The sequence below is a fragment of the Sinocyclocheilus anshuiensis genome, unplaced genomic scaffold (assembly GCF_001515605.1).
Source record: "Sinocyclocheilus anshuiensis isolate Anshui unplaced genomic scaffold, SAMN03320099.WGS_v1.1 scaffold284, whole genome shotgun sequence".
NCBI classification, from domain to species: domain Eukaryota; kingdom Metazoa; phylum Chordata; class Actinopteri; order Cypriniformes; family Cyprinidae; genus Sinocyclocheilus; species Sinocyclocheilus anshuiensis.
Window position 1 is genome coordinate 91,051 of NW_015554266.1, and position 11,001 is coordinate 102,051.

General features: G+C 35.8%; 1 protein-coding gene and 1 long non-coding RNA gene across 2 annotated transcripts in view; both read right to left on the reverse strand.

Moving 5' to 3' along the window:
• Positions 1-950: 950 nt before the first annotated feature.
• On the reverse strand, positions 951-1,717 carry LOC107671310 (uncharacterized). The gene is made up of 2 exons (XR_001632186.1): positions 1,688-1,717; positions 951-1,490 (listed from the first exon to the last, which is right to left on the reverse strand). It is a non-coding gene; the product is annotated as an uncharacterized LOC107671310 (long non-coding RNA).
• A 1,504-nt stretch (positions 1,718-3,221) lies between these two features.
• The window catches only part of LOC107671268 (alkyldihydroxyacetonephosphate synthase, peroxisomal-like), a 42,477-nt gene continuing 34,697 nt past the window's right edge, over positions 3,222-11,001 (reverse strand). Inside the window, exons 15-20 of the mRNA XM_016464164.1 lie at positions 10,973-10,994; positions 10,296-10,357; positions 9,643-9,732; positions 8,265-8,364; positions 8,000-8,057; positions 3,222-4,087 (exon numbers count right to left, since the gene is read on the reverse strand). Coding sequence (XP_016319650.1) covers positions 3,966-4,087; positions 8,000-8,057; positions 8,265-8,364; positions 9,643-9,732; positions 10,296-10,357; positions 10,973-10,994 — 454 coding nt within the window. The 3' untranslated portion in view covers positions 3,222-3,965. The remainder of the gene's footprint in view (positions 4,088-7,999; positions 8,058-8,264; positions 8,365-9,642; positions 9,733-10,295; positions 10,358-10,972; positions 10,995-11,001) is intronic.

Genomic DNA, 11,001 nt, shown 5'->3' on the forward strand with positions numbered 1-11,001 from the left:
TTAACCCAACTTTGGGTCAAATATGGACTAACCCAACTTTTGGGTTAAAAATTTAATGTAAAAATTTAACCCAACTGTTGGGTTAGTCCATATTTGACCCAAAGTTGGGTTGAAATAACCCAGCATTTTTTAGAGTGTAAAATTAGGATGGAAAGTTTTTTAGTGCCCTACGCAAACTGCGTACTCTACATAGCACGGCTGTACTGGTCGCAAATTCAACAAAATTATATATATATAGCCTATACACACACGACATATATTATATATATATATTTATATATATATTTTTAGAACTTAATTTATTTTAAATAATTTTAAGGCATTCTGAGGAGTATTGCTTTATGCACAGTATTCCATACCAAAAATGTACAGATCCTGGATGCTGATTGGTCGACACAATATAGTAACAATTATGACTATATCTATCTAGAGGGACTATATTTGCTGGAGGAATATTAATATTTTAGTTGAATAACTTTTTAATAAATATTGTGTATTTAATGTTTATTATTTCACTATATGTTAAATGTCCTCCTTACACCTTACTGTTTAATAATATAAACAATACAGAAAATAAGTTAAAAAAAAGGAGTATGCAAAATATTAAATACATTTGCAGTATACATTTTTGTCATCTCAGAAACAACATTATTTTTAAACTAATTTTGTGAATAAAACATAGTAAGTGTTGGGCAGCAAATAATCGATCAAGAAAGATGTTACAAGTCTGGTTTTCTGGTACATTCGTCACCCTGGAAATGAAAGATCAGGCTGAGTGCACTGTGTTGGGGGACTGCATGTATACTACACATACTGGAAAATTGTTTTTCAGACTATGAAGCGATCAGGAAGAGAAAGTGTGCTTTTCAGACAAGAGCTCTGATTGGACAGACAGAAAAATAAACTTAATATGACATTTGCAATAATGGCAGGACATAAGATCTAAAATGTTCTGACATGTTCGGTTCATTTATTGCACAAACAGCTTTGACAAAATTTACTCTCATATTAAACGCATGACCAGAAAATCTGTGGAAAAACAAGGGAGCTTTCATCATATTCAGATTGAAATCTTTTAATACGGCTGTTGTTGTTTTTTAAGTGAAACGTGAGAAGTTTGATGATGAAACCATTCAGGAATCACTCCGAGGGGCAACGAAACCTCGTCTGATCCTTCATTTCGGCGTTTCAGCAACACACAAAAAAAAGTTCAGAAACAGATGGATTCCAAACACACACAAAAAAGCTCCTCTGACACTTAATAAATGGTAGTGTCATTTGGGAAAGCGGTGAAAAAGCTCTGCTGAACATCACAGCCCCGTTTGACAGTCTCGAGGAGAGGCAGTGGGCAGGACGTCTGAAAATAAAGACCCTGCAAGGCTATTGGATTATTTGTTTAGGCTTAAATGTTTTACAAAAGTGCCACTGTAGTAAAGTGAGAAGTCTAAGCCCTGTTGAACAGGATACACACTGTTAAAGGGACAGTTCACCTTCAGTTGCTCGTCCCTATTGATTTGCATAGTGTTTTTTTTCCATACTATGGAAGTCAATGGGGACCAGCAACGGAAGGTGAACTATCCCTTTAAAGACACTAAATTAATCCGTTTTTTAAACGGCTGTGTCTATTTCTTCAAACAGCAGCAGAGTTTAAGGTCTGCATGACTAGTAGCCTACAGGAACAGTTCACTTGAAAATAAAAACTGTCATCATTAGGTCCAAACTCAATGCCATGTTGTTCCAAAATCAAACACAAAAATTGCACTGAATGTTCATGCTGCTTTTTTTTTTTCAGCGTATTGAAAGTGAATTAAAAAAAAGCACCATGGAAGTGTCAGCAGTAACTCTCAATTTGCACATGTTCAAATAATGTGTTAATGTGCACCAGGTTTGCTATCATCGGCAGTGGTCATGTGTCTCATAACATGTTGATTTTAATAAATAATGATTGCAACTGGAGCATATAAAGCTGTCATATGACTTCAGAAGACTTGGAATATAATGCTTTAACTGTTTGGACTACTTTTGATCTCTTTCCATAATGTTTCCGATGTCTGGAAATGAGCAGCATGAACATTCTTCCGAACATCTCATTTTGTGTTCTACAGAAGAAAGTCATTCAATTTGAAGCAACACGAGGGCGAGTACATAATGAGAACATTTCCTGTTTTAAGTGAACTATTTCTTTGAAAGCAAGCATGCCCTACATCAGGGGTGTCCAAACTCGGTCCTGGAGGGCCGGTGTCCTGAAGAGTTTAGCTCCAACCCCAATTAAACACACCTGAACCAGCTAATCAAGCTCTTACTAGGCATACTAGAAACTTAAAGGCAGGTGTGTTGAGGCAAGTTGGAGCTAAACTCTGCAGGACACCGGCCCTCCAGGACCGAGTTTGGGCACCCCTGCCCTACATACACAAGTCAAACCACTTGTGCAAACTGACAACAGATAAGTAAGCCACACTTATTTTTCCTCAATGTTGAATGCATACAAATCGAATGATGTAACAGTCACATATAATGTTTTAGATCCCAGTTTAGATCATCTCTGGCTTTTTGCATATGTTGTGTTAAAAAAATACAATTTATCATGATGGATCTTCGGTGAACATGCTCTTCAAACCATGTTTATATACAGGACGAACAGATGTGTGTGGCTGAAGAGATGCTGACAGTCTTTGGTAGAAACACAAGGAGACATTTGATGCAGATCATTCAGATGATCAAGCCAAACCAAATCCACTCCGTCCAAAACCTCTGTCAGCCAGACCACAAGCTTGAAGACAACATCTCTTTTAAACCCCACAGTTACAGGGGGAGCTTTCAGCAGATCTGGCTCAATACACAAACTGCACCTCTTAAAAGGATAAATCTCACAAAAATGTCCAGATCATATTCCATCTCCATAAGAGAGAGAGAAAAAAGTAACACTTTACAATAAGTTGGGTCACATAGATTCGTTAATGCATGGTACCATAAAGGGGGGGTACGTTTTACAGCATTTATAATTCTTGGTTCATGTCAATATTGCATATCTATATATCTGTATATATCTATATCTGTCAATATATACGTATACACACATACATATTTAAAATACACATACATCTCAGTTAAAATGTATATGTGGAAATTAATTAATAATAATATCTGTATTGTTTATTGTTTGTTCATGTCAATATTGCATTAACTAATGTTAGTGAATACAACCTTATTATAAAGTGTAAAAAATATATTTTGCGTCAAGAAAATTGAGAATTTTGAAGCATTTATTTTTAGTTGAGACAGATTTTTTTATTACAGTTAAGCATATTCCCCCATTTTCATTTTTTGTAATATGAATAATTGTAATTATTTTAATTACTGTAAGATTTTTATATATGTTAATGCAGTGAGATTTGGTGGGAAATTGTGCAGATTTTTAAGTGGTCTTAATGGGCCAAAAAACCTGTCTCCATTGTCTTTATGTATTTTTTTCATATACAAATAGAACATTTCTTTTATGAGATTCACCCAAAAATTATAATACACCTAGTTTGACAGGCGAATAGAAAAGGCAAAAGTACAGTAAGGAAGAGAGGATAAAAGACAGTAAACGTTTAGCCACTCAGAAAGAGGAGTGGAAGACAGACAGACAGACAGACGGACAGAAGGCACAGCTTTTAAAAGCATAATTCAGTTACTGCTAATGTCCCAAACACAACATGTAGTGCCAGACACAGAAGCATCCAGACGTTACAGTATCAAAAACCTGTTCAATCAGGAAGACCGCCGAGAACTGAAGTCACGTGACCACCTCACTAAAGATGAGGTCAAAGGTGACAATAAGAGGACCGAGTTAATGGGAAACAGAGGAGTGGTTTATCGTATTAGTGTGTGCACACACACCAAGAAAAAGACAGGACTATGAAGTTCAAATCAAATATTACTAGATGATGATAGAAAATGCGCGGATACAGAATGTTAGTGAATCACAACAGGTTTCTGTTGCCAAAAACGTTCTGGGGGTCCACATACTCCTTCACCGACTTGAGCATGCCGAGCCCCACGCCGGACACGCTCTCTTTCATCCATTCCTTCCGGAGTTTTCCCACTGCGAGAGAGAGAGAGAGAGAGAGAGGGATTGAGCAGACGTGTGTGGCAGACAGCAGGACGTGAATGGCTCTCGTGTGCGAGCGGCTGTAAGCAGTGGATGATGGATGTTGTGGGGTGGGCGGCACTGCTGAAACGCTGAGATGTTTTGCATGATGTGATTTATGGAGAGCAGCAGACTATCAAACTCATTAAGCTGCCTGCGCTCCCAGCGGAGAAAGAGAAACTCTTCCTCTGTCTGTCTGTTTGTCTGCTTCTCTCGTCTTCAGACTAAATACCACAAGCTTCCACCCAACATACATCAACGTCAACTAAATGATCACACAACTTTACCAAAAAAAGAATCATTAAAAAATAAAGCAATACCAAACAACATATCAAAACTACTTGTAACCACAATTCAAAAAAATGTTATGACACTCAATCATAAAATAAATGAATAAAATGAATTGTGGGTAGCTGCCAGGGTGCTGTTCTGAGCATAACTCTATTAATCACGATATTAAAACCTATAAGCTGATAATTAATTTCAAGTTGTGACCAATAAATGGCTGATATTCAAATTCTACACAAATTTGTTACAAATAAATTAATTAATAAATAAAACACTCGATTTAAACGCTTCAAGAGAATTTAGGCATCACAATATTATATTTTAGTTTGAAAATGGATATTAATTTCAAGATTTGTTAAAGATTACATTAAACAGTGTTATTAAAGACTATTAAATCATTATTATTAAATCGTCATTAAATTATCAAGTCATTATTACTATTGTTGTTGTTATTATTACTACATCATTATTATATAATTATTGTGAACTTTAAGTGTTAGATGAAGGAAAAAGTAATTTAAATACAAAAATAGGGGAAATGAGCATAAACAATAATCCAGTATCATCCAATGCAGATACATTTACATAAAAAAAAAAAAATCAAATTAATAATAATCGGTTTTATCAGCAAAAGTCACACTTGAAATTCTCTTAACGGATAATAAAAACTAAAACCAATTTCCAACAAGAATATAATATAATATAATATAACATAATATAATTAATATAATATAATATAATATAATATAATATAATATAATAATGATTTCTTTCCCACATCATTAAAACTATGATATGTCCTTTATGAGTGTACATATTGTTTGTGAGAGCAGCAGTTTAGGGAACCTTGATGTGCCCGTCTCCTCTCTCTTTCTGTCTCACACGTTTAATATGATTGATAAGCGAGCAGACGGCATTTCGTCATAATACGTTACTGTTTGAGAAGGAGGCGGGGTTTGGGGCAAGGGCAGCTCGCTATTAGCAACACCCCAATCTGGGACTCTCTCATACATATGCAAATAGGTCTTGCGGCAACAGAGCCAGTCATCTTGGATGAAAGAACAGACGGCCGGCCCACCGAACACACAGCAAGCCAATCAGGAGGGGAGCACATTGGCCCTTCCTCAAACCCCCAGTGGTGTATTCGTGTCTCTGCTGGGCGGCAGACAGAAACAGAAGGAGGCATGACTGCATCATTGCCTCCATCACGGAGATAATTTACACATCTATCATCTCGCCATCAGCCCATATTCCCGCGCTCTCTTTCCATCACTATCCTGTCACTATTCATCTCTCATAACCACTTTCACACAGCTGAGACATGCAAAAAAATCAAGCCAGAGACAAAAGCATAGATGTGTGTGTCCAATAATGGCTGAATAAAGCGGAAGTGGTCTGAGTGTGTTTAGGGCTGATGCACTCATTTCCCCTATAACCCCTGGTCTTCACCTGCACAAACATGCACATGCTGTTCGTACTCCTACACTATCCTCAGGCGTGCGTTTACACATGCTGTGCTCTGGGATCAGCTCAGAAGAAATCTTTAAGCATATCTGCCTGGTGCCAAACAAACAAACCCAAAAAACAAAACTCCTGCAGCGAAGTCCAACAAGAATTCTTAGAATCCGGGTCACGGCACCAAAAAAATAAAATGTTGTACTTCGTAGTGGTCACATTAGTCTAAAACATATCACTACTACTAGAGATGATGGGCAGCAGAGATGATAGATGTTCTGGTGAGCGCTGGAATTTTTTATTCACTTTAGTGAATCGGTTCGTTTAGACAGTTCATTTCACAACTCACAAATGATTCATGAATCATTACTTTCAAAATGTTCTCGGAAGCCCTTCTTTTTTGTAGTTAAATTTGTATTAGTTCTGTTTGCTAGGTTTGCTTGGTTGTTTAATTTCAATGAACACAAAGTAAACAAACAAACAAATGATTCACTGAATTATTTGAGTCATTACTTCCAAAATATTTTACGAAGCCATTTTTTTGTAGTGAAATAAATGTTTAGTTAGTTCTGTTTGATAAGGTTGCTAGGTTCATTTGGACAGTTCATTTCAATGAACGGCTGAAATACACAAATGATTCACTGATTCACTTGAGTCATTACTTCCAAAATATTTTACGAAGCCATTTTTTTGTAGTGAAATAAATGTTTAGTTAGTTCTGTTTGATAAGGTTGCTAGGTTCATTTGGACAGTTCACTTCAATGAACAGCTGAAATACACAAATGATTCATTGATTAATTTGAGTAATTACTTTTAAAAAGTCCTCAGAAGCCCTTAATTTTTGTAGTGACAAATGTTCAGTTACTTCTGTTGGTAGGGTTGCTAGTTTAGTTTGAACCGTTCAATTCAATTAACTGCTTACAAATGATTCACTGATTAATTTGAGCAATTTTAAACGTTTTGTAGTTTGTAATAAATGTTTAGTTAGTTCTGTTTGCTAGGGTTACTTGTTTTAACAAATCCATAGTGTTAAGTATTAAACATTAACTAGTTTACATCGATTACGTCCAGTGTTGTTTTGTCAATATTTTCAATATGACAGCCACTTCCTACCAAAGTTATACAGTCAGATAACAAATGCGTTGCAAATTGGTTTGACCAAATCATTGAAAAGGAGTCCGTTAAAAAATGACTCATTAATGAATCAGAAATCGTTACTTCTTTCCATTCTCCATCTTGCTCTCCCTAAAGGCTGTGTGTGCGGTCTCTTTTTAACTCTATCTCTAACAGAGCAGCAAATCTATTTTAACCGTTTATCTGTTTAACAACGTCCTTTTAAAGTGCAAAGGGCATCTTTTTATTGGTTTAGTTTGCTTAGATATGTGTACACACGGCCAACGTGTAACAAAGAAACGGTGTGCACTTGTGTTTAAAGCGAGTGGAGGTCTGGCAAATGTGCTTGGATGCATTCACAGCTCTGACCTGCAGTAAACACAGGTTAGTAAACTGTGCCTTTCTCTCCTGCGCCCTCCTACCTCGCAAGCCCAGGCTACATCTGTTTTTCCAGATACACACGCACACACTTCATTTGTCATGCTGTGATTGTGTGTAGACAAAAGGGCCTGTCGGCAGGCAGATAGTACCGCAGTACAGCTATTAATCACAATTACAGAGAACTCCCCCAGCACACACACACACACACACACACACACACAACATGGCTTTCTTTCATTTAGATCGCAGTCAGGAAACTTTATAAATATCAGCTCACCATTTCCTCTCTCATTTTAAAGGTATAGTTCATCCAAAACTTAAAAATCACCTGCACGTCATTTAAAAATAATTTTTCTCTCTTCTTTGCATTATAAAAGTGTGTGTGTGTGTGTGTGTGGCTGTGATTAATGAGTGTGGTGATGTTTAGCTAGCAGCAGGCGGATGGTAATGTAGATAAGGCATGTGTTTCAGATCCAATAAACCAGGACAAACCACTGCCCCAAACTCTGCAATTCTCTAAAAAGCTGAATTGCTGAGTCTAGAGGCCGAGTACTATATATGTTCTGTTCAGTAGAGATCAGAGTGAGTGAATATATTCATTTATTTCAGGTGATGTGTGATGAAATTCACCTCCATGGTGGTGAGACAGACTTCCTCCGTTGGCCAGAATCTCCTCCCGGGCTGCATGCTACATAACAAATGCGAAAAAAAAGAAACAAATTCTCAATATCCACTTATTTCAAGCCTAAAAATGGAACCAATTATTTGTTTTAAATTTAAGAGAAGTCCACGAAACCTACAGCTGAAACAGTATATTGTGATGGCTTTAAAACTGAGAAATATATTAACAGGTGAATATTGAGGAATACTCAATACTTTTCAATACTGTACTTACCTCCACTTGTTCGTAGACGTGAACTGGATCACTCAGACCCCGGTAATTAAAGGCAAAATAGAAATACACACAAGCACCTGCGTCATACGTCTGTGTAACTCTAGAAAGAGGGAAACAGATTTTTTTTTAAAAATCAAGTTACAATGATTTCAAGTTCTTCTGGGAAGTTCCTACTTAAAGATGCACTCAGCAACATTTTGTTATACTGCACTGGCCGATATGCCGTCATCTTATACTGACACCTAGTGGTGTGGATGTAGCATCATGCAACAGTGTTATTTTTTCAGTTACAGATGCAGAAATGTGCCATTAGCAGTCAGCCATGATTATTTTTTTTATATATATATATTTAATATTTTAAAATATCTGTTGTCTTAAAATTATTTTTAATTTACCTTTTAATTAAAAATACTGAGCGCACTTTATATAATTATGAACATTTATATAATCGTGTACAATGATTACATAATTATGTACATTACACAAAATCTATGCACTGATTTCAAGTTGTTGGGTTTCCTAGAAACGAAGAAGCTGGACAAAATGTAGCTAGTTATTATACATCAGTTAGTTGTTAATTTCTGGCAAGATTTATAGCCATTCTCCATCAATGGTACACAAAAAGCATGCAAAATAAATTGTACAGTTCATTTTCACAATCATGATACAAATATATTACAAAATATAGATTTTATTTGACTAAGGAAGACAAAAAGGTTCAACTAAAAATCAAAATTAAACTATAAATCAATTTTTGCTCAATTTCATTTAGTTTTCTATTTATCTGTTGGTATACACACCTCTAATCACTGATTTCCAAGAGGATCAGTAGAGTTTGATGTTTCTATAATCAGTTATCTTAACGGTCTTCCTGCTAAATCAGATTTACGGCTTCTGCGGGATCTTTCATGCCCACAGAAAGACACAAAAAGAAAGAGAGGGACATTGACATGCTTTCTATCTCGGGCCTGCCTTTGTGACCCTTGACTTTGAGACAGTGAAAGTTTAAGGGCTGTGAGTTTGTGCTATCTGATCTTGCAGAGGTTAAATGGCCCCATCAATCATGTCACACGCAGCTGGATAGCCAAAGACAGGAAATTAATGACTGAGAAATGCACTTCAGTCCAAATCTCCCTCTTTTTCTGTGTGTGAGACGGTAAAGGTGAGATCAGAATGAACAGAGTTCACTATTCAATATATCAAATTGCGTCAAACTAGATTTTTACAATTAACTGAAGTTGCCACCAACATTGCTATGGCCTTGTGGGTAATTTATTAAACATAACACTATATGTTAATATTCCAGATGATTGCTAGGTGCTTATTTATGGACAGCATGTCAAAGGTCAGAAAGATAGATGTGTGTGTGTGTGTGTACCTGCATGTGGAGAGCGGAGGGAACTGTACTCCTCTCTCCTTACACTCTCTTACAATCCTCTCCTTCACATTTCTGCACAAGTCCAAAACCCTGAAAGAGAGACAAAAAAAAGACAAATACTGAATACAGAAGTGGCCAAAAATTAACCCACCTATTCACTCTTTACTATTACTAACATTCAAAATAGTGAAATTATTAAAGTTAAGACTATTAAATAACTAAATAAATAAATAGCACAAAAAAAAAAACAGTACAATAGCACAACACACAAAAGAAAACAAATATGTAAAACACGCTTACATTTGAGCTTTTTGTCTTTTCTTCTCACTCTAAACATTCACTCAACCAACTTCATGAGATGAGTCTTGGGATGTTTTTAAATTGTATTGGGTTCACATGTATGTTGCACACTTGACTGCTTTTAGTTTATAATCTGTGTTAATACTAAGAGCCAGAATTTCAGGTTCACATGAAGTCTGAAAGTTTCTGTGTCTCTGTGGGAGTTCAAGTTTTTTCTTTGGCTTTGTGTCCTTGAAACCTTCCCACCTCCACCAAACCATTCAGACAGAGACAACAGAAGTGTCTAAGAGTGTGGGCAGCAGTGGGCGACAAACAGAAAGTGCACAGGGCAAAGCATCGCATCACACATTTACCTGTCCCACGGCACAGACGTCTCAAACGACTCTCCGATCACATAGTAGTCCATTCCCAAATCCTGCACACATACACACAGATGTTTTTTGTAATGTATTCTATTGTTGACCAAAGATGCATTTATTTGTTACATTTTATTTTATTTGTTACAATTTAAAATAATAATAATACATTTATAATAAATAAATAATAAATATTTTTTAATCTTAATATATTGTAAAATATAATTTATTCCTTTGATGCAAAGCTGAATTTTTAGCATCATTACTCCAGTCTTTAGTGTCACATGATCTTAAGAAATCATTCTAATATGTTGATTTGCTGCTCAAGAAACATTTCTGATTATTATCAATGTTACCAATTCTTAATATTTTTTTTCAGGATTTTTTAATGAATAGAAAGTTCAATAGAACTGCATTTATTTTAAATATAAACTTTTGCAACATTATGAATGTCATTGCTGTCACTTTTGATCAATTTAATGTGTCCTTGCTGAATAAAGAATTGATTTATTTCCTTAAAAAAATCTTACTGAACCCAAACTGAACCAATGCCATTAAAACACACATTTAGGGTTAGACATAAAAAATAAGTTTTATGAAGGTGCATTTTTGGGTCCTTTGAAGTCTGTTGTAATTAAGGAGAGTAAATCAGTGTGAGGAGTTTCATAACACACCCGCAGATACGCGATGACAAATGACAAAC